General features: G+C 37.6%; 2 protein-coding genes across 2 annotated transcripts in view; both read right to left on the bottom strand.

Annotated features, from left to right (window-relative positions):
* Positions 1-23,347, bottom strand: part of LOC135704072 (uncharacterized) — a 45,555-nt gene that overhangs the window by 4,488 nt on the left and 17,720 nt on the right. Inside the window, exon 3 of the mRNA XM_065225498.1 lies at positions 11-191. Within this exon, the coding sequence (XP_065081570.1) occupies positions 11-191 (181 nt within the window). The remainder of the gene's footprint in view (positions 1-10; positions 192-23,347) is intronic.
* Det (Deterin) overlaps positions 9,483-23,347 on the bottom strand; it is a 434,366-nt gene continuing 420,501 nt past the window's right edge. The window contains exon 5 of the mRNA XM_065225516.1: positions 9,483-9,495. The gene's annotated coding sequence lies outside the window, so the exon portion shown is untranslated. The remainder of the gene's footprint in view (positions 9,496-23,347) is intronic.

Genomic DNA, 23,347 nt, shown 5'->3' with positions numbered 1-23,347 from the left:
AGGTACTAACGTTTTTGTGTCGTGCACGATGACGACATCGTCGTTTCCGCCGGAGAAGATCCGACTGTTGTGGCCATCGATACCCAGGCAGAAGATGTTGCTCAGGTGTTGCTTGTTCATGGAAATCGGGGATTCCTTCTCCAGTATGGCTTTGTCCACGTCCCATAGCAGAACGCGCCGATCGTCTCCACCTGGTGGATAGAAGTATTGCGGGAAAGATTGTTAGAAGTGGGTGGAAATAGGTCGGTTAGCTGTATGACTGACGCATAACGTTTTCGCTCGGTGTATGATGTATAGTAAAATGAAAAGTTGAATCGAACCCAGTGGCGAAATTCGTATAACTTCTCGTCCACCAATAGATGGCTTCCTCTCAAATTGGCCGCTTAACCTGTATGGGAGGCAATTAAACTTAAGAATTCCATAACTTATGAACCAGGAAAATTTTATTTTCATAAGCACTTGTGAATTACATAAACACGACTTATGAATGATTGTCATAGTACATTAGGTGGATCTTATACGCCTTTAGTCTATCCGATTTCTCAAGCTTTGATAGACGTGAGCGCCAATCACGCTTCATTGTTTAATAACGATCGTTTCAGCCTCTGGTGGTGAAGAGTGGAACTCTCAAAAGAGTTACAAGGGTTGAAATTTTCGTTGTTTTGACTTATGAATTATGTTTCTTTGGTCAAACTTATGATTTCCATAATAAATCCTTGTGGCAAAGAAACATAAGTGGTTCTTATGTAATTCTTATGTTTATTTGCCTCAGTGTAGAAGTGCTTCAAACTTCTTCTGATTTTCATTCCCAGGGTGACGGGAAAAATAGGATTCTGATCATTGGAATGCTTTCAAGGCCCTTGGACTGGACTAGATTTTCTGGATTCTAGGGACTACACAAAGGTTTTTCATGATTAACGGCAAAACAGTTTTGACTGACTAGAACTCACAGGCAATTGTAAAAATAATTCCAAGACAATTGTGAGAAGAGCTTCAGGTGATATTTAAGGAGAGTTTTGAGTAGCAATTTTAAGTGATTCTAAAGAGAATTCTATGACGATTATAAGAAAGATTCTAGGTCCAATTCTAATAAATATAACAAATAAGTTCCGAGAAAAATTCTGAAGAGGTTTCCAAAAAAATTCTCTGGAGATTTTCGATGCTTTTAAATTCTAAGGATTTTCCAATAATGACGGGGGAAAATTCTAAGGCAATTTTGAGAATAATTTCAAGTAAATTCTAAAGAGAATTCCAAGAATAATACTAAGACTTACTGAATGTTGAGGATATAATTCCCAAGGAATTCTGAGAAGAGTTTCAGAGAATTCCAAAGGACAATCGGAGAATAATTTTTAGAGAATGCTGAGGTAAATTCCAACTGAATTTTCAGAAGAATTCAGAGGAGAACTCCAAGATGTGTAATCCCTAGCAGATGTTTAAGACATTTTAGATGTGAATTGAATGGGAAAGGGAGCTTTAGTGATTTTTTAAATGAATCATTAAAAATTCTAAGATTCGGGCGAATTCAAAGTTTTCTTTTATAAAGAAAATTACAGGAGAATATCAGAGAGAATCTTATGTTCATTTTAGGAGAATTCCGAAAAGAGCTCTGTAAAGAGGAATGGTTCTATGGAAATGCTTGCGAACATTACAAATAAATCCTGTAAAAAGTTGTGAGTTGATTGTAAAGGAAGCTATAAAGATCGTTCCGATAATTATAAATACACTAACGATGAACTGTCATTTCAAACTGCGTGAAAAATTTCACAAAATTCTGGCTGCATCCTGATGTTTACATCCTACTCTAACACGTGTTGTCAGTTTTTTTTTAAATATTTTGCGAGGAAATCAAGCTGAATGGCATTAGGTCCTAAGTAAAATTGACAGATTCGCTTCGTCGAGTTTCTCTTTACATCCGCACGGCCATGTAAAGACATTCCCAGGTATTTTCAGCACACAGATCGATAAAAGAAGCTTTTATCTAGCATCTGATACGACAAACACAGCAAGAAACGGGTCTGTGATCAAGTTATTAACGAAATAGAAAGTCGACGAAGAGAATCGATCAATGTTACTGAGGACCTAATGCGATGTTCAGCTTGAAATGTGAAAATGCATGGCCTTACTCCTGAACAAAGAAAACGGATTGATCACAAATGATGTACCGTGAGTGGACATTCCTTATGAAAACTGGCTAAGGAGGAGAGTGTGAGCGTTGGAGCAGTACCAACCGCATTATGGAAGTATGAAGAATCATGCACTTTCGAAGATTCTCCAAGGCGTGGAAGAAAATCTGGCCCCGTTGACCCTGAAATCGACCGGAAGATAAGAGATCGTTTTAAGCAGTAGCCATCAGCAGCAGTGCTTGATGTGGCGAAGAAGATCGATACTTCGGCAACAAATGTCATGCGGGCTAAGAAAAGATTGGGATTGGAAACGCATCGGAATCAGAAGCAACCAAAACCAAAAGCAAACTGCATTTGTGAAGAATAGAGCTCGACGTGCAACTCGATTATCAGACTCTGCCACGACCGCAGTTATACATTTCGTTCAAAGGAAAGGATGTGCCTGAATCTGTCAAAGCCATTTACACCGAAAAATTCGACAAGAAGACCATGGTTTGGCAGACGATATGCCAGTGTGGAAAAATTTCTCGACCATTTATAACGACAGACACAATGAATGGCAAAGTTTACGTGAAGGAATGTCTGCAAAACAGATTACTACCCTTCATCAGGCAGCATGACAAACCTGTAATATTTTGGCCTGATCTGGCTTCCTGCCACTATTCCAAGGATTCGCTAGAGTCGCCAAACTGCCCTGAGGCTCGCACTATCGAAACTTCATGGGCTTTGATAAAGGCAAAGCTGAGGAAACACTGCCGTACTCTAACGGAACTATCAACTCTATACTTTCATGTGTCAAGTCGACGATGTCAGGATCACATACCGTGCTAAAGAGGGATGATTAAATCGATTTGTACCTTCTTAAAAGTTGTCCTTGCTCGCTTTCTACTCTCTATATACAATTTTCACACTGCCGTACTCTAACGGAACTATCAACACTATACTTCCATCTTCTCATTTATCGTAGAAACATTACCACTTTAGTCTTATATTTGAAATTAGCATCTTCAGCTTCGCAGAAGTAATACAAACATAAATATAGTTAAAGTAAAACATTACACAAATTTTATGTAATTCACTTACAAAGTGTATTTATAATTAACAGAACAGTCTATAACCCAAGTAACAAATATTCATGGAATTATGTTGAATTAATTTCTTTACAACCCAAAACCAGTCATACAAAGGTTATACAAACTGGTTATAGAACTTGTGTGTTGCTTGGGAATAGTCATGATCCATTAACCTAGTGACTTCTTCGACTTAATTGCATTCGATGTTATGCTTAATTTAAATTAATATTGCGCAACTGGAAAAATTGCCATAATTCAGGGAATAAAACGGGGAATTTGATAATCGGTATTTGCGAGTCACCATGTCATTAAGGTGAAAGTTAATGCTTTTCCGTTGATACTGAATCCACACCCAAATTCAAAATGCACCAATACCAACAAACATTGCAAAATAGGAAAATGAAAAGTATCGAAATTTTGACCGTATTCGTAAACACAATATTATTGTATGATTATAATAATTCTACTACTGAAATGACAACTTCAATTCAACGATTCCAAGTTCAGGGAAGTCCTGCTAATGTTCAACCGTAGTTCAGGGAAGGTCTGCCGAACTTCAGCGACGTCCTGATGAAGTTCAGGGAAGCCATGCCGAAAGTTCTTCCGAAGTTCAGGAAAGTCCTTCCGAAGTTCAGGTAAGTCTTGCCGAAGTTCAGGGAAGTTCTGCGAAAATTTAGAGAAGTTCTGTCGAAGTTCAGGGATGTTCTGCCGAAGTTCAGGAAAGTTTTGCCGAACTTCAGGGAAGTCCTACCAATGTTTAGGAAAATCCTGCCGAAGTGATTTATTAGATTTTTCGACTGGTACGTATGGAGATTTCTTTTATATGGCTTTCTCAGTCTAGGGTAATCCAAACAGGGAAATGAAAAATTGACTGTTTGGATCACCCTAGATTGAGAAAGCCATATAAAAGAAATCTCCTGCCGAAGTTCAGAAAACTTCTACCGAATTTCAGGGAAGTCTTGCCAAAGTTCAGGGAACTCCTGCTGAAGTTCAGCGAAGTCCTGCCGAAGTTCAGAGAAGTTCTGCTGAAGTTCAGGGAAGTCCTTTCATTTCAATTCTTGGAAATCAGGGAAGTCCTGATGAAGTTCAGGGAACTCATGCCGAAGTTCAGGGAAGGCCAGCCGAACCTCAGGAAAGTCCTGCCGTAGATCAGAAGGCCTGTCAAAGTTCAGGGAGCTCCTGTTGAAGTTCAACGAAGTCCTGCCGAAGTTCTGATTAGAGAGGCCTCTGGCCACTTGCTTCAGATTGTGCAGAATGTTATGTAACCTGCACACCCTCCATGCGTTGATCTACGATCACTACATAGCAGTCTTCTGCAATCATTCGTGACTTGAGACTTACCATCCGCACCTCGATTGCGCTTGAATACCTGCTTATAGCTGACCCCAAGCAGCATTGCAAGTTTTATCGAGGTTTTAAAGCATTCTATAAGTCTAAATTGTGGTCTACAGAACCCTCATAAAACCATAATTGTTACTTGGGACGGACAGCCTTTAGCCGTTTCAATCCCAATTTTTTTCTAAGACTTATTTTAAGGATTTTTTTACGTTTTTCGTTAGAATTCAGCTATAACTAGTACAAAAACAGAAATATCCGAAATTATTTTTTCGGTGGTCTAGGTTGTCCAATTTATTCTGAAGTTCAAACCTTTATCTTTTCCTTCGAGACTTTATTCAAAGATATGATCTTGATCTTGATCTTGATTGACCGCCCACGGTTGCTACTCTGTTATTGCCAGATCAGCTGTTATTACACAGAGAACCAATAGACGATGCTTGGGACTAGTAATCATCATCAATGTGTGAAAACTGGTGATCTTAAATTAGGCATTACCAGCGCGGGCCGCGCCCGAACACAGGTCAAGAAAGGAATGGGAAGGATTGTGTTGACATGACACTCGCTTTGATGGAAGCCGAGAACACCTCTGCACTTCCACGAGGAATCACTGGGATGTTGGATAAGAGGGTTGGGTTTGCAGCAGGGTTCGTTTTGGTAAACGATAAGCTGAATTGATGTCCTAACGATCATATAACGCGAAGGAGCTTGGGACTAAACCCACGGTCTTCTGCTCAGTAAGCAAAAACGTTTGCCACTAGGCAGACGAGCACCTTGTTAATCACCGAGTTGCTGTTATTACCATGTAGTCATATTAACAAATAAAAAGATTGACGAATCTTGAATGTGGATGGGCCTGAGATTAGACTCATGATGTTCTGTTTAGTAAGCAAAAACGGTTGCTCTAAGGCCACCAAGCCCTCATATCACATAATACCGTTGCTCAAATTTTTGTATCCATTCAAACCCGGAACCAACGACAACAACGAGTTTCGCAAAATACACGATGCACAAGCGATTTTACCATAAATCTCTTTGATATGTAAGGACCTGGGACCGCGTTTTTCTGCTCAGTAAGCAGGCCACTGTAACCGACGATCTTTCAAAACCGAAAACTAAAAACTACGAAAAAGTACTTAGGCTTTCATTAAGTTCCACTTTCACGCGACGTTCAATGACAGGGTCCTATCCAGGATTACATCTGAAAAATCCAAATCTGGCCAACGCCCACCCTAAACCTAAACCTGTTCTAATCCACCTGAAATGACTAACGAATGGAAGACTTTGACTACCCAGCCATGCAATAGTCTCATTCCGTGCCTTATGGCAACTTGATGATTCTATTGCGCTCACCTTTTGGCACCACCCAGGGGAGACTTGGTCCTGTACCCAATGCTTAACTTATCTCCATTCCACTCAGCTACTCGCAATTTCTTGTGATATAGTGGGCGGAATATTATTATATAAGACAATTCAATGCAGACGTCTTTCCAAATTTGGCAGATCGACAGGTAATCGGTGAGTTACCACGATAGTTGCTATTCAACAACTCGACAACGTCCCATCGTCAACGCCTGCTATGAGAATTTCCCATTGCAGACGCCAACGAAACGACGTCATCAAGCTATCGATCAACTACCCTGGTTATCGCCTGGTACCTTATAGCACGATGCTAGGAGGCGAACCCGAGACTTTATTCAAAGATATGTATTCAAAAGTCCTCTTAGAGTTTAACTAAACCATATGAAATTAAAAACAGCATATTCGAGGCACAATCAAATCTTCAAACCATTGATTGATCTTGAAGTTCTTCATGCTCAATCAAGTTTACACGATGTCCCGACTAAATGTACGGCTCCAGTGAGCTTGTTTAGAGCTCATTATATCATGTGAGATTTATATTTGATTTAAAAAAATATGTAAGATTCCCCAAATCATTCTGGAGTTCATAGATTGAAGTTCTACAGGCTCAACCAAAGTTTTGTATGATTATTATTTGCATTAATGGAACTACGTGGAAACTAATCACATCAAGTGAGATGAGAAGTTGTACTAACAAAATATGTTCTTCAGATTCAACGAGATATCGTACGATGTCATGCGGGATATGTAGTTGTAATGACAACATATTTTGTTGTTCCGAGTTATCCTGAGGATTTGGTCTTGATTCAGAGGTTGAAACTGTTGACGTTTTTACGACACTCGCTTCGTTGTCATGCGCGACAGTCTGTTTTTATTCGTACTCTCATGCTCTACCGTCGTCTCTCTCACACAACACAACCGGTAGAATAACATTCGAGCAAAAAGATAATGATCAAATAACTATAATATGATATGAGTGATTTTGTTCTAATTCCTCAGTTTGGTGTAAGTTAAACCATTTCTGATAAGAAATGTTATTCCTAGGACATCATCGCTTGATTTTTTTCAGAATTCACACAAGCACAACATCAGCAGCTCTCATAATGAGAGAAACTAAAATACATACATTCGTGAAGGTCTTCGGCGACAGTGTCGTAGGACAGAGCCTGTCAAATGACATTTGAGTTTGGTACTGTACTATGATAGCCTGTTTTGCAAGTGTCGGAGGCAAAGGCAGTCGATTATCACAGAAAATGTGTCGACTACCGTGACCGCTTACAAGACTGGTCTTGATGTTCTACAGGCTCAACAAAGTATTCTGTTATGACCTGATTTATTATTATTGTGAAGGTCCGCGGAACCTCAAAACATCAAGTGATACAAGAAGTTGTGAAATCAAAATATGTTCCATTCTCCTGGAGTTCTTATCTTGACGTTCAACAGATTCAACGAGCTATTGTATGATGTTCCGACAAAATTTTGGAATTAGTAGAGCCTCGTGGCCCCCTTATACAATGTAGAAAATATAGTTGAAATGACTAAATAACTCAAGTCCTCTAAATTATCCAGAAGTAAATATCTTAAAGTTCTACAGCCTCAACTAAAGTTTTGTACGATATTCTTACATATTATTTGAATCCATGGAGCTACGTGGGACTATATTGCATCATGTGAGACATACAGATGTGTTGAAAAAATATCAAATAATCTTTGAGTTCAGATTTTAAGATTCTTCAGACTCAACGAGATATTTTACGTTGCTACGACCAAATTTTTTGAAGGCATAGAGTTTCGTTGAGCCCCTTACATCATGCACGATATATAAAGATTGAACACGAAAAAATCCGGACACATTAAAAACATTGAATAATATTTTTCAAAATTTCACTGTATCAAGCTAAGAGTGTATAGAATCACAGTAGGCATTGGTTGTCAGGATAAGTTCATTTGTTTACATCATGGCTTCACCGGAGCAAGAACGTCGCGATTCAATCCTGCACATTCTTTATAACTATAATAAAAAAAAACATTCGTGCTCGTGAGGTTGTATCTAAAAAAATAAATTAATTACTCAAACAAGGGTATTACTCAAGTAGCAGCTGTCATCCACAACTGAAATTTTATATATGTACCTGCTAATCTATATGATTTCATCGTACTTCTGAAGCACAACGTTTTGGCTGTATCCCATATGAACGTATTTTTCACTTTTAGGACCACAATTAAATTATGGACGGAAGTAAATAAATAAGCTAGTTATGATATCATATAATGAGAATCCTGCCCAGAACATGTGTGAAAAATAACATAACAATATTATTGTGCCATCAGTGTGAAGGAATTCAAGAAAAAAAAATTAAACAGCTTTGATTTTCCACCAGAAAAGCTCAAAACTACTACTCACTCATCTGGTCATATCTCTAAAACTATTAGTCCAAATCATTTGCCCTTGGAAACACACCGAGTAGAAGAGTTTCCCAAAGTGTGATGAAAATTTGAGCCCAAAATATTAAGATATAGAAAATCCCGCCCATGGTGAAAATAAGCCATTTCTTGACAACTTTCATACCTGCCGATAATCAGTCTGTTTACTGTAGTTACTATAACAAAAAAAAAATGTGGGTAAACCTATGTGAATCTACATCAAAAAACCTTTAAATTGACGTTCTAAGATCACGAATAGCTTATTTAGTTGTGGATTAATCTCTTCTGAAAGATGAAATTTTTAAAAATCTCGAGTATCCAGGGTTGTAGCCCAGAAGAATCTAGGCACTTTAGAGCAAAATCAAAAAAGGCATTTGTTCAGAATGCCAAAATAAGCGTTTTGGCCAAGTTTGGCTCAATTCGGTGGCATCGATCGACCACAGGTGGTGTACCCACTTGAGCTGGAATGACCCATATGCGACTAATTGCCATGTATACCGGATATTCTAGGTTCTCCAAATCGTCTTGGAGTTCAGTTGATTTGTTCTACTATATCAACCAAGACTGCAATAATGTCTGTAGTATTGAAATATGTCCAAACAGACGGTGTCTATGTGAGTCGTGCCCAACCTATTGCTACGTATACAAGATGTTATAGGTTCCGAAATCATTCTGGGCATTAGATTATTTTTCTACTAGATCACCTAAGACTAATTCAATATCTGTAGTATCGAAATATGTCCAAAAAGGCTTGCAGTGTCTATGAGGATCATGCCAACCTATTTCCGTGTATGCCAGATGTTGTAGAATTTTCAATACTACAGATATTATCCCAGTCTTTGTTGACTAGTAGAACAAATCATCTGAACTGTAGGACGATTTGGAGAACCTAGAACATCTGGTATACATGGAAATAAATCGTGCATTATCCACATAAGGCCTGTACTCGAAAAACATGCACCAGACAAAAGTGTTCGCCAAAAATTTATTTTAAGTCGGATTTTCTTGAAACTTTCAGGGAATGAACTATTACATATGGATTATGTTTCGGCATGATTACTTTATTCAATTTCCTTTCCATCGCTGAAAGCCCGTACCTTTCCTTGTAGAGTCCACAAATGGCCGCCACGTAGGCTATACAAGCACTTCCACTTCGAATTTTCAATTACACAAATCTCTGAAATTAATGTCCCATTTCACCTGAAATTGCTACTTCATGTATTTTGAAGTACAGCAAACGTGGAGTAACAGTTTCATTGTGGTACGTGTCATGGAAGCTAATATTTGTGCACTTAAAGTTTCGAAGTAGTTACGAGAATAAGGATCTCACAGCGAAACACCTTAAGACCCCTCATTACATTTTGTGCAATGGTGGAGCCGACCTTTTTGGTCACTTTCATCCATTCTTTCTTCAACTCCAGCTCGTTCTTAAACACCTTGGACGATTTTCGAACTTTGGCCTTCATTATGGCCCAAATCTTTCCACCGGACGAATCTCTGGTGAATTTGGGGGGTTGGCGGTTTTTGGTACAAAAACAACGTTATTGTCTCTGTACCAATCCAACGTCGATCGCGCGTAATGGCATAATCCGTCCAAAATAATGTCTCGCCTCCGTGGGATCGCAGGAAGGGCAACATACGCTTCTGGAGGCACTCGGTGCGGTAAATTTCGCTGTTGATGGTACCCATTGTGATGTACGGTTTACTCAGTTTACCGCATTGGTATATGGCCTGCCAGAGCAAGTATTTTTTGGCGAATTTGTCCACTTTCTTCTTTCTTATGTCTTCCGGAACATCAAACCGTGATTTGGCAACGTAGAACTTCAGCCCCGGTATCTGTTTTGCGTCTGCCTTGATGTAGGTTTCGTCATCCATAACCACACACATCGATTTCGTTAACCACTATCGATACAGCTTCCTTGCGCGGGATTTGGCCGCCGTGTTTTGTTGATCACGCCGGTTCGGTGCCTTCCGGACCTTGAATACACGAAGCCCAGCTCGTTTCATGGTTTGCTGAACGAACCAGGCGGAACACTTTGCCTTCAGAGTCGCGTCGCGAATCGAAAGGTTTCGGATTACGCTTGAAATAATCAGGGTGTCGACTCAAAGTCGAAAATAAAATTCCCTGACTTTCCAGTCGGTTTTCAGAAAAATTCCAGTCCACAAAACTTTGATATTTTAACCTAAGAAGCTACAACGTGATGTGCTTTATTATATCGTAGTGTAAATTAAGGCTAGTTTAAAATGAGCAGCAGGGTAAGCTTTCGAAAATATCAAGAATAGCATACTCATGGCACGTACAACAGAACTTGATACTAATACAATTTTTACAGAACATATGACCGACTACCTACGAAGGATGTGAATAGGTCTAGGGTTATAAATACATATTATAATATAATAATGAATAACTACTGCTCACAACTAGACTCACTGTTCATTACTAAGTAATAATAGGAATATTTAATCAATGTCACCAAGCTCTCAATTTGTGTTCATAATTTCACAGCCAAATAAAAATCAACCCGTAGACGATCCTTTCTCTTAACTTATAAATTATTGTAAAATAGCAGAGCAGTGATTATTCTTGCTTTGGCAACCGAACCTGAGGATGGACTGCTCATGCATTAGTCAGTTCCGTACTCTCTGGAACTCCATATGACAACCGCAGACATGGCAAAATAATTTAAGTTTAATTATCATTAACATTTTATTCTCTCAGTGAGTTCACATTACAACGAGAAATTGCAAGTGTTGTGTTTATTTTCGAATTACTTTTAAAAATGTTTATCATTTGAGCAGAACAATTTTCTCCTGCAAACTGTCGGCTTCTTTTTGAGCATTTTGAGCTCTCGGAATCGAGAACTTCTTTCATACGACGATCCTTGTCTAAATGAAAAGCGAATGCTATTTTTCAAACTCGCTCAATAAGTTCATTCAAAATTTGTAAGTTTTCCAACCCGCCTGCATGAGTAACACCATAATAGATCTGACGTCGCGCTACGACTGAAGGCCCAAACGAAATGTGGGCGGAAGCGGAACGGAAACGGCAAGTTTGACAATTGTCACAAATGACATCAAGATGCCTAACCGCGGTCGATTTGATTCTAACTAGTTTTCAATCCGACAAATAGGCTTACTCAGATCGGACTTTTCCGCTACCACTGCCGTTCCGCTGTCATTGCGCTTGGGCCTTGACTCTTCCCTCATGGTTTCAAAAAGATATTCTGCATTTACCGAAATGCCTCTCTCTGCATTGGCGTTGCCATGCGATAAGCACCAAACCATTTTCCCAACCTACAATAGTTCTGAATACGCCGACCAATAACCTGTGCCAAAAAACGTCCCGTCGTTTATTTTTGCGATCATATTGATCAAATGTGTATTTACCTGTGCAGATGATCAGATGTTCAGATGATCAATATTAATGAACCTTTCCATAATGCCTCTAACCATTTGAGACATCGCGTTGCACAAAAAAGGCACCATAGGGTTGACTTTCTGAAATTCGCATTGAAATGGCTCAACTTCGACAGCAACTGATTTGAAGAAAGCTAGCTTAATACCACGTTCAGACTACAGAGTTATATAACAGTAAAAACAGTTGTCAAATAATTTCAACACAGAAACCACCGTCAAGATAGTGCTATAACATGTTATAAATCTGTAGTCTGAACGTTCTATTAGCCATCAGTAGCGAGTCATTCAAACCGCTTTTAACATCTTGGTAGGAAGCTGTCGTTGGTTCGATTTTTTTCTTTCTGGACGCCTTGATTAAATTTTTCGTATTTGCGGTGAAATTTTGATTGGCCTCTGAACAGCAGCACTATTTTCCAACCATCGGTCACCGCAAAACTTTAGCGGGAATATGGTAGATCCAGAATACATCGTGATATCGCTCATCTTGCTGGTACATCTTTGAAGATATTGTAGATACCACGCAAATATTTGACAACATCCCAACTGATACTACGAACACTATCCTTGAATGCATTATGCAAAATATACAGCCCACACACTAAGATTATTTTACCGAAATCTGTGAAATTTTACCGAAATCTCAACAGCTGAACTTTCGGTAAACAATTCGGTGATTTTTTTACAGATTTTCCTGTGATTTTTCACAGATATTCGTTGAAAAATTACAGGAAATCTTTGAAAAATTACCAAACTTTTTACCAAACGTTCAGCAATTGAGATTTCGGTAAAATTTCACAGATTTTGGTAAAATAATCTAAGTGTGCACAGCATCCCAGATCTATCAGTTTCTCGCCACCTTTTTGTACCTCTAGCTTCAATTCACATTGGGCTCATTCATGAACACTTGCAGCAGCTTGATCGAAGAGATACCGGCAAGGGCGTCCATAAACGCAGTGAGCAGATCTGATGCCCGGGGTCTTCCCAAAAACCTTTGACGTCATGCACTGATAAAATTTCAAAGATTGTTTTTATGTGTCCCACACATGATTTTTTGCAATGTGATCAACATTTTTTTCCCCTGACCTACACTAAAATTCCCTGACATTCCCTGACTTTCCAGATCAAAAATAGAATTCCCTGAAATTCCCTGATTTTCCAGGTTTTTTTCAGGTAGTCGACACCCTGAATAATCCAACACCTTCCGGGCCTTCACAGGGTCAGCTGTCTTCGATTTTCTTCCACTTCCAGCCCACCGCTCGGTCGTCTGGGACTCCTTAAACGACTTTACCACCCGAGACACAGTTGTATGGGTGATTCCCAGTTGTCTTCCGATCCATCTCATAGTCGCAGTCGGATTTTCGCTGACGGCGCGCAAAATTCTCCGGCGATTTTCTTCTTGTTTCGATGACATCTCAATAACCACTGAACCGATTGTTATGAAATTTTGCACATGTAAACAATTCACTCCAAACTAGTTATACCCAGATTTTCATCAATTTTTACCCACGGATAAAAAAGTTACACACGGATAAAAATGGTGCATTTTTTTCGAGTACAAGTCTTATACACTATGAATCTGTTTGCAGTGCAAACTTTGGAGATATTTCGATACTAAAGACTGTATCCTAGTCATGGTTGATCTAGTAGAACAAATCATCTGAACTGCAGGACAATTTTAAGAACCTAGAGAATCTGGTATACATGGCAATAGTTTGTGCCTGATTCACTTAGATACTTTGAATCTGATTGGACATATTTCGATACTACAGACATTATTGCAGTCTTGGTTGATCTAGTAGAACAAATCAACTGATGTCCTGGACGATTTGGTGAACCTAGAATTTCCGGTATGCATGGAAATATGTTGTGCATGATCCACAAAGTCACATATAAACGATTCGGTTATGATTTGACAACGAAAAATTATGTGTTATTAGAAATAAAAAAATATATCATGAAAAAGTCTCACATGACCATTGAACAGACCCCAAAGAATATCCGTGTAAATCCAGAGCCAGTAATCCGACGTGACCTACAAGTGTGACTTGAAAATTTGATAATTTAACGATTATTTGCAGGGTGTTTGGTTTGAATGGGTAAAAAATTGAGAAAACTAGAGCCAAATTAACAACAAATTTAAGGTAAGCAAAATACGTCAGAGACGCAAAGGTTAATTTTCAGGGTGTGGTGGTGAATAAACAAATGAAGTTAAGAAGTGCAATTTACATGTAAATATTAGAAAAAAGCATAGTAAGTTCATCGATAATTCTGTCAAGTTAAAATCAGTTGCAATGAAGCTAGCAGGATTTTTTATATCAGCGAAAAATATGGCGATTCAAAAAGCAGACCTGTAACTTGACCTCTGGACGATTGAATTTAAAGATGGGACTGATATGCGCTTACTTTGCTTGATGGGACAAACTGACTTGTTGTTGTTTTCACTTTTTTCATGATCAAAGTCCGTAGTTTTATCACATAACATGAAAGTAGATGCCAAATGATAATGGATAGCGTTATTATCTTAAAACGAAAATCCATATGGGACAGATATGCGATTATAGGCAGTATACTACCATGAACATAATTAACTGAAGGTTTGTTATTTTTAATTTTTGACGAAGGATTACATATTGGGGGTGCAATTTCAAAAAACCAAAATCCACCGCATTACGAAAAGTGGTCAGGTTTTGACCACATATAACTCTGTCAAAAGCGGGTGGATAAACAAGCAATTCGATTGGAAACTTTTCTATCTGCTTAAATGAACACTTTATCAACTTTCAATAGGTCACTATTGAAAATTACACAAATGTCCATCTGTTGCAATCGTGATCAAAATTATCACCGATTACCTGCAAAAAGCGCTTTCCCTAACACAGATTACAAAATCGAGTTGCATTCGGTCTCACTGAACGGTGCTTATTCAATCACCGCGTGTGGTGAGTGGTGTACGGTCGTCATCAGCAGCAGCAGCAGTGCTTTCGGCGCGTGACGTTGAATATTTTTCTCCAGTACACAATGAAAGGCTGTCCGCAAGCAACGAGCTCCCCAGTAACCAATTTGGGTTTTTTTTAGGGTTCTGTAGACCATGATTTAAAGTTGTAGTATGCTATAAAACCTTAATGAAACTTGCAATGTTGCTGCAGCCCACATGACCGTCCATTCACCGAAGAAGGAAGAAGAAGCCACACCGCAATCAGTAGCTCTTCGTGAGTCACTGTGGGCCATCTATGCCAAGCGTGTCACCCTCGTTCCAAACAACATACAGCTCAGCAGTCTCATCTTTGTTGAACACCTTAATAGCTCAGCATTACTCAACCATAACGACAAAACGTTCCTTTTCAGGACCATCATAAATTTGTTAGAGAGTATTTGCTGTGTGTGTGTGTGTGTGTGTGTACAATCTAACCCCCACTGTCCGGCAGTGTTATTATGGAAGAAAACTGCTTTTTATTACCCTTAAATTAAAGCAGGTTAAATCCGGGAGTTAGAAGGTGTTAGCTCTATTGCAGCTCCAGTGACCCATTTCAGAATGCCTGGTAATTCACGACCACTCCGAGGTCACTTTTACTTACAATAGGCCCCGCATGTTCACTTTACCTTTATCAAATGGATAATGGTATCATAAACACACTTCCAGATTCAAAAAATATTATTTCCAAATCTGGCACGTATATAGTTTTCAAATTTGTTCCACTGTAATAAATCGATTTGAATGGACATTTCTTACCAATTTTGTTTCGAATACCTCTTGATTCATCTGCTGGCAGCACTTACTGACCCTTACCGGCGACCAACTCGTCTGCCCGCAAAAGCAACAACGCCTAAATCTCAAAGCTCTTTGGACGTCCCCTCGAAAATGCAATCGAGATATGTATAAGAACAATCTTCAACTGGAACGTACTCACCAAATCAATACATCCGGGAGTACATTCACGATGCTTATTTTTGTCTCGCATGCCCGTCGTCGTCGAACGGCAAAAAAAGGGAACTTGGTGAGCAATTTTGTGATTTTTCACTGAACGGAATTTTCACTGAATATAAACCGCGAATTCACGAATTTCATCACACTCAACTGCGAAACAAGTTCAGAAGCACTTTTGGTACACTTTCGATCAATTTCTTTCGAAAACACTTTTTTTTTTTGCAAAGAAAGTTGCAAGCGAGCCAACATCATCACCGATTGTGCCGAGCTCTTTCACGCACCTTGCAGCGCGTAAATAAACTGAAATTAAAAATTATCACTCGCGATGCCACGAATTTCTGGTCCGGGAAAAAATCAAATAACGCAGATTACGACATCTCTTCTGATGCTTGCTAACATGTTGAATCACGTTTTCTTTCTATATTCTAAAACTTCCCGGAAAGCGAGAAAACTACCAATGACACACGTATAAACGTCCGGGAGGCAGAGCGCCAGCGCTAATCCGGCAAATGCAGCCGAAAACTATGAACGCGAACGCGAACCGTATCCAAAGGCGTTCGAAACTGCACTCATAACGATTTAATTTGACGTCTGGCTGAAAAATGATTTTCTGTAAAGTTGAAGCTGAGAAAATTTCTCATAAGAATAGCTTTTGAGCGTCCATTACACATGTCAATATATTGACAATAAATTGACATACTGACAATATTATTGAAAAGGTGATATTGATCAATTTGTTAGAGAGTATTTGCTGGACTTTTATCAAGGTCATCCATCGGATGTCGGTTCCCATATGTTTAAATCTAACATACCATGTATTTTTTTAAGGCAACATTGGGGGTGCAATTTTAAAAACCAAAGTCGGTTGCGGCATGAAAGTGGTCTGATTTTGATCCAGAGATGATGGATTTTAATTCTTAATACGCCAATCGATAGGAAATTTTTCTACGAATATGTTAAAATTAAACCTGGGGGCGACTCCGGCGTAGTGGTGAGCATCCAGAACTCTCACGCCAAAGTCACGAGTTCAAATCTCACCTCCGGACAAGTCACGAATGACCCAAGGAATAAAAAATAAACCATATAAAAAACATTCAAAATTTGTTTTACATCACATCTAAACCGTATATTTCAAACGTTTACATTACTTCTTAGCCTTCGCTTTAGCCTGATGCTTGTTTGAAGTCTTGAGTTTTGACACTAATGCATAACAGGAGCCACAAATGTTGACTTTATTATGTGTAACACTCGGATTATCAACAAGATATTTCGCGCATAAGTTTTTGTATGCTTTCAAGGAAGAACATTGGTAATAATGTAGACAAATAGGATCAAGCAACTGATTTTTGGGTTTTAATAAATTCCGGGTAAACCATCAAGCGAAATACCACAAACGTAATGAAAAAAAACGTTCTGTTTTCGATCGTTCCTCCTTATTCAGATAATATGACAGAACAGGAAACCCCAATTGATATAAAAATACCTACTCTGAATTTATGGAATATAGCTTTGATCTAAACATGCCTTTGCAAACCAAAGATGAAACTAATTGCTCTTGAATCTCTGACTACTTCCATAGTTGAAGCAAGATCTGCCTCAGTACCAAAATGCGAGGATAAATTCGATTCAATTATAATAGATGATGATCTTCAGCTCTTGATACGTCTGAAAAATGTCCGTAGGAGGCAATATCAAAGAACACGCGATCGTGCCATGAAATTTATCTGGCGGGATTTGCAAGAACAAATTAAAAAGCGATTCTCTGCCCTGAGGAACAAAACTTTTGAAAATAATGTTTCGAAATTAGACTCGAGTTCCAAACCCTTTTGGAAGCTCACTTAAATTTTGAAAAAACTTCCAAAGCCTATTTCAGCACTTCAAGAAGGTGGTAAAATTTTGATCACAAATTCGGAAGAGCTCAGAAACTTGCTAAGCAACTCGAGAATTCCCATAATTTCCTAGTCCATAGTCCTATTGAGAATCAGGTTGCTCGGGATTATCTAATTATTTTCTCTCGGGAAACTATTTTTGATGATCCATCTTGGCTGAACATTAAAACCAAATTTTAACCAAAATACGTACTTTTGCCTATTTAAACCTGACTTTGTGTGTGGTTAAAAAAATAATCATCGCGTATGAAATCAGCAAGGTCCATTCTATACAATCCAACCATAACTTTCAAAGGACGGTAGAAAAATCAAACTTTTCAAATTACAGATCCAGTAAATCACGTATGGATTCAGCAAGGTCCATGTACATGCTTATTTTTCAAAGATTTGAGCCGAAATGCAATTTGGCAGAACCGGAAAACCAAATTTCTATGAAAATACATATGGGTTCAGCAATTCTATAAAGTCCACGCCTATTTTTCAAGCCTTAATTCAACTTGGCTGATAACAGGGCTGGTAGTGATCAATGCTGTAAAAATAGTGATTTTAGTGACCATGTTGAAGAAATAAGTGACCAAATAGTGTCAAAAAGTGACTAAGGTCGTCATAACTACTTGAAAGTTCCCAAAATATTCCTTGAAGTTCTTTTCTAGTTTGAGCTCGCAATACTTCTCATCATATCTTTTAACTTCTCTAAACTTTTTCGGACTTCCTAAATTTTCCTAATGATCATGAATCTTCTCTAAAGTGTTAACAATTCACTGAATTTCTCGAAACTTTTTTAAAATGTATGTAATTTCCCTGCTCTGGAATATCTCTGCTCTGAGGATATCCGTTCTTTCTTGAAGTTTTTTTTTTGTTTAGAGCTTTATTATCGAGATCAATATTTTTCTCGAAGTTATCGAAACTTCTCTTAAGTGTTTGCAGTTCTCATGAAGCTTATTGTACTGCCATGAATTTAGTTGAAATGTTCTAAAAAGTGCTTGCGTGAACTTTTGGACATATGTGAAAACCTCAATAATTTTCTTAACATCTCTAAAGTTCTCTGAAAATCTGGGAACTTCTTGAAATTTCCCGCTTATTTAGTGGAACTAATTGAACTGAACTCCCCTGAAATTCCCTTTGATTTTAGACCTTTACTAAAATTATCTGATCATAAAAGTTCCTGAAGTTCTCAGATCTTCCCTTAAGTTCCACAGACTTTTATGAAGTTCTCGAAATGTTTCTGAATATCTCTGTACTTCTGTGGAACTTTCGAAGTTATTCTTAAATTTCAGGAGCTTCTTTAGGCTTCCGCTCCACAGCGAAATAATTAATATACATTAATGACCCGATTTTGTCAGCCCCTCCACGCATCAAATTTTTATCTTTTTATAATTTCAAATAGCTGTAATTCCAAATCCTTATCATGCATTTTCAAGATAAATGTTTAAAATATATTTTGGTGCAATATGACAACTGAAAAGCGCACGGGTTTCGTAAAACATTAGAAAAGATTTTCAAAAAGTGAGCTGATAAAATCGGGTCATTACTGTAGTTCTATGATTTTCACTGAAGTTCTCAAGATTTGTCTGAAGTTCAAATTATCGAAACAAATTCGAAACTTCTTCAATAGTCTAAAGTTTCCTGATGTTTTTTTTAAACTGCCCAAAATATTCCTCAATTTCCTTAAAATTCTCTCGACTGCCCCCTGCCTTAGTATTTTTTAAAAGAACCGACCATTTTACTGAAATTGATTTATTTGCCTTTAAGTTCTACAATTTTCCTTAAGTTTTATGAAGTTTATAAACGCTCACGGACCTTTGCCTTAAAGCACTAATTTTCCCTGCAAGAAGTTTACTATGCTTACCTTAATTTCTCTAAATTGATGAAATGTTCCGGTAAATTTTTTGATATATATTTATAATTCCCTGAAGCTTCTAAAGCTTCCAGATCAATCATAGATTTTTTCGGAATATCCCAGGAACTCCTTGTAAGTCGCTGCAAATTTCCTTGAGTTAATGGGATTTTTCTGATGTTACCTAATCGTCCTCGAAGTACTCGCAACTTCACTGAATATAATGAAACAATCAAAAATATCTAAATTTCTTAGAAGTTCTTTTGAATTTCTTGAAAATATCGGTGCTTGCTAAAAGTTGTTGCCTTTTTTTTTTAATTATTGATACTTCATTGATGTTCTCTAATCAACTAATGATATAACACCCTTGAAATACTCTCACATTTTCCGGATGTTCATATAATTTTTATTGCGTTCAAGAAATTTTCTCTGAGCAAACCGAAGTTTCCGGAAATTGCGGTTTCTGAATTTTTAGACCAACCCTTTAATTTTCTGATCTGTCTTCATGTTCTCGGAGCTTCCCTAAAACTCTCAACTCTAATGAAAATCTCAGTTCTGCTTTAAAATAAATGTGATTCTCGTAAATACCTTTAAACTTCCCGGGAATTCTATGGATTTCTGTGAAATTCCTGAAATATTTCTGAAGTTTTCATAAATTTTCTGAAGGACTCTATACTGAATCTCTCGGAACATCTTAAGGGTTCTCGATTTTATTTCAGCATCTGGTGGAACTGTCCTGAATTTGTCTAAACTCACGCTTAAAGATTTTAAACCAATTTAATAGTCTGGGCTAAAGTTTCGGAAACTTCCCCTTAAGATCTCTGAAATTCCCCAAGGATCTCTAGATCTAGCTTTTTTGAGATCAATAGAACTTCATTAAAGTTTCCACATTTTTGATAGTACGAAACGTCAAGACACAAAAAATGTTGTGAACTTAGACTTACTAAAATGAAGTAAGTGTTCAACATGTTCTTTAAAACAGATTGTCGTGTCTTTGAAACGTTTGCGTTAAAAACATATTTTTAACGCATTTCATAAATAGCATTCTTATTAGGGGTACGTTAGAAGCGTTATGTTCCTATAATTGTGCATGGAGACTCAATACACAACTATAGGAACCTAACGCTTCTAACGTACCGCAACTATAGGAGTGTTTACCCTATAAACCTGAAAATTATCCACCAAAGTTATGGAAAAACCTGGAAAACTCAGGGAACTTTATTTAGGATACCCTGTAGATAGAGAAGAACGATTAAACGTAAAAAATCTCTGTACCAGGTCGTCAACTTCGAATTGTTCAAAAATAAAACAAAATATAGGCCTATCCAGAAGAATGGTCAATCTTGAAATAAATTCAAATTTAAAAAAAGTTTGAAACAGTGACTTATTACAAGAAAAAGTGACTTTAGTGACTTGGCCTTAAAAAAAGAGACTACCAGCCCTGTGATAAGGAAACCCAGCTTTCAATGAACATACGTACTTTTGAGACTTTAAACCAAGTTTTCTAAAAAAAATGTGCATGCTACAAAAAATCTACCATCACGTATATATATGGACTCAGCAAGGATACTTCTATAAAATCTAAGTCTATTTTTCAAAGGACGGAGCCATAATCCAACTTGGCTATTTTTGTGAATTTAAACACGGTTTCACAAAAATTCAACCACCCTGACGTATGGATTCAGCAAGGTCCATTCTATAAAATCCAAGTCTTTTTTTCAAAGATCGGAGCCGAAATTCAACTTGGCAGAACAGAAAATCAAATTTTCTATGAAAATACGTACTTTTGTGAATTTAAACTCGATTTTCTCAAAAATTGGGAAATTCAACCCTCACGTATGAATACAGCAAATTCTATTCTATAAAATACAAGCCTATTTTTCGAAGATAGTAACCAAAATTCATATCGGCAAAACAGAAAAATCAAATTTCTATGAAAATACATACTTTTGTTTATATTAACCAGATTCACGTATGGATTCAGTTCCAACCTACGATTCAATTAGGAAAGGGATTAAATCTGCTAACGTGGCCTCACTCCAGAAAATGTGAGACCAATTCTTTTAAGCTTGGGTTCGGGAGATGTTGGATCACTTTAGGCAAGCTTTGACAACTTTAAAAAAGATTGAATAGGGTTTTTGATATAATTCCCGTCCTACTAAGCACAACTTGCGCTTTACTTCTCTTTTCTGAACGAGTTTAAACAAAAAATGGAATATTTCTGTCAAAGATGACTTCTAAATTTATTCACCTTTCCATACGTACCGTTGGATTTGATAAAGAGCCACAAATTGATGAGATAATGTTCAAAATCTAATACTGCTTCTTGATTCTAAATTCGTCCTACGAGTTTCAATTCCGTCCTAACGCATTGAAACGCCATTAGATTTTCTTCGTCCTACGGATAAACGTAGAAAAAGGGGATTCGCTAGCAGCGCTTCTTTTGTTTTGAGAACAATGAGCGTAAATACTCATACAATGTGCTCAAACAGGATTTATGTTGTAGCTAATGAACTAACGCATCGGAACAAACCACAAACCATTTGTACACAGTGAAATCATTGATATTATTGAACGGAAATGGGTGATTACGACGAAGTAGCGCTCTTCCCTAACATAACAGAAAAGTTTAGACTCAGTCAGAAAAATGTTGATGACTTATTCGAAAGTTGGAACTCACTTCAAAAAAGTTCAGACTCAGTCTTGAAACTGTTTTGAAAAATGTCACCAAAATTAAGAATTTCCTGAATCGTTTCTGATTTGGCCTCACTTCTAAAAATTGAAACCAATTTGGAAAAGGTTTGATTTAGCTCGGAAATTGTTGAATCACTATAGAAAAAAATTGTTTTTTATTCAATTTCCCCTTTGTGATATTACAAACTTTTGAGGGGGTTACAAAAGAAATGTGATGTTTATTGCATGGAATTATAAGATAAGAATGAATACCAACCACTCATAAGCATAGATGTTAAAATTATGCGTACATAAGAGAGTTGATAATTTACTGCCACACGCAAGGTTGCAGCTATAAAATATAATTTCAATAAACTGTTTGAAAAATAATGGGCTACGACATTTTTCCTATTCTCTATCTCCGCCGTTTGCTTGTAATGTAGAAATACACGACCGCCCGTGTGCTGGCTGTTTTGATTTGCTCTAGACGATAGTTTTGCAAAAAATGTACTGTTTCCACCTTTGCATAGAAGAACATAAAAACACCTAAATAGGCTTGAAACAAAAAAAACTGTATACAGCTCAAATTGCCTTAAAACGGGTAATCAACTGTAAATCTATCATGAACTTTATATTTGTTTGAATAAGTTTTAATTTTCCGTATCAAGGCCATTTTGATGATTTCCAGGCCATTTAGTAGTTCTAAACCTTAGAAGACTACAAAAACAAAAAAACCGGAAAGTGGGCGTCAAATTTAATCTAATTAATTTAAGTTAAATTTAAGAGAATTACTGTATTAAATTTGATATAAAAATACAGGAAATCAGACCGGAAGATACCCAGGCAAATACGTTTAGTCAGTCTCCCCTTATTCGCTTCGAACGTTTTCTTTCTCATAAATATTATCCCTTCCATGATTACAGATGATATTGGAATCGAAGTTGATATTCCTCACAGTATTCATCGGCATACAGAGGCAAAAGGCCATTTTGTTAGATTTTTCCTTCCTTCTTGATATCTGCACAGTCCTACTCTCTGCTTGTACGTTCCTGCTGTTAATTGTGGTCGTCGTCGTCGTTCCAATCCGCCCGTGTTGTGCGGCGTTGCCAAAAAATAATACACACGAGCACATCAGCAGGCTGAGCGACAGACAGAGAGAGAGAGAGAGAGAGAGAGGCGAGGGTACCTACATTGATATTGAACGAAGGAAAATTTGTTCACATCCACAAAAATCACACAAAACGTAAACATAATTGATATTGTCTATGCTTTGCACCTCAACA

This window comes from Ochlerotatus camptorhynchus, unplaced genomic scaffold (assembly GCF_037179485.1).
Source record: "Ochlerotatus camptorhynchus isolate MF236.1 unplaced genomic scaffold, CSIRO-AGI_Acam_v1.1 ptg000230l, whole genome shotgun sequence".
Lineage (NCBI taxonomy): Eukaryota > Metazoa > Arthropoda > Insecta > Diptera > Culicidae > Ochlerotatus > Ochlerotatus camptorhynchus.
The sequence above is the reverse complement of the archived record's forward strand: the minus strand, read 5'-3'. Positions and strand labels throughout refer to the sequence as shown.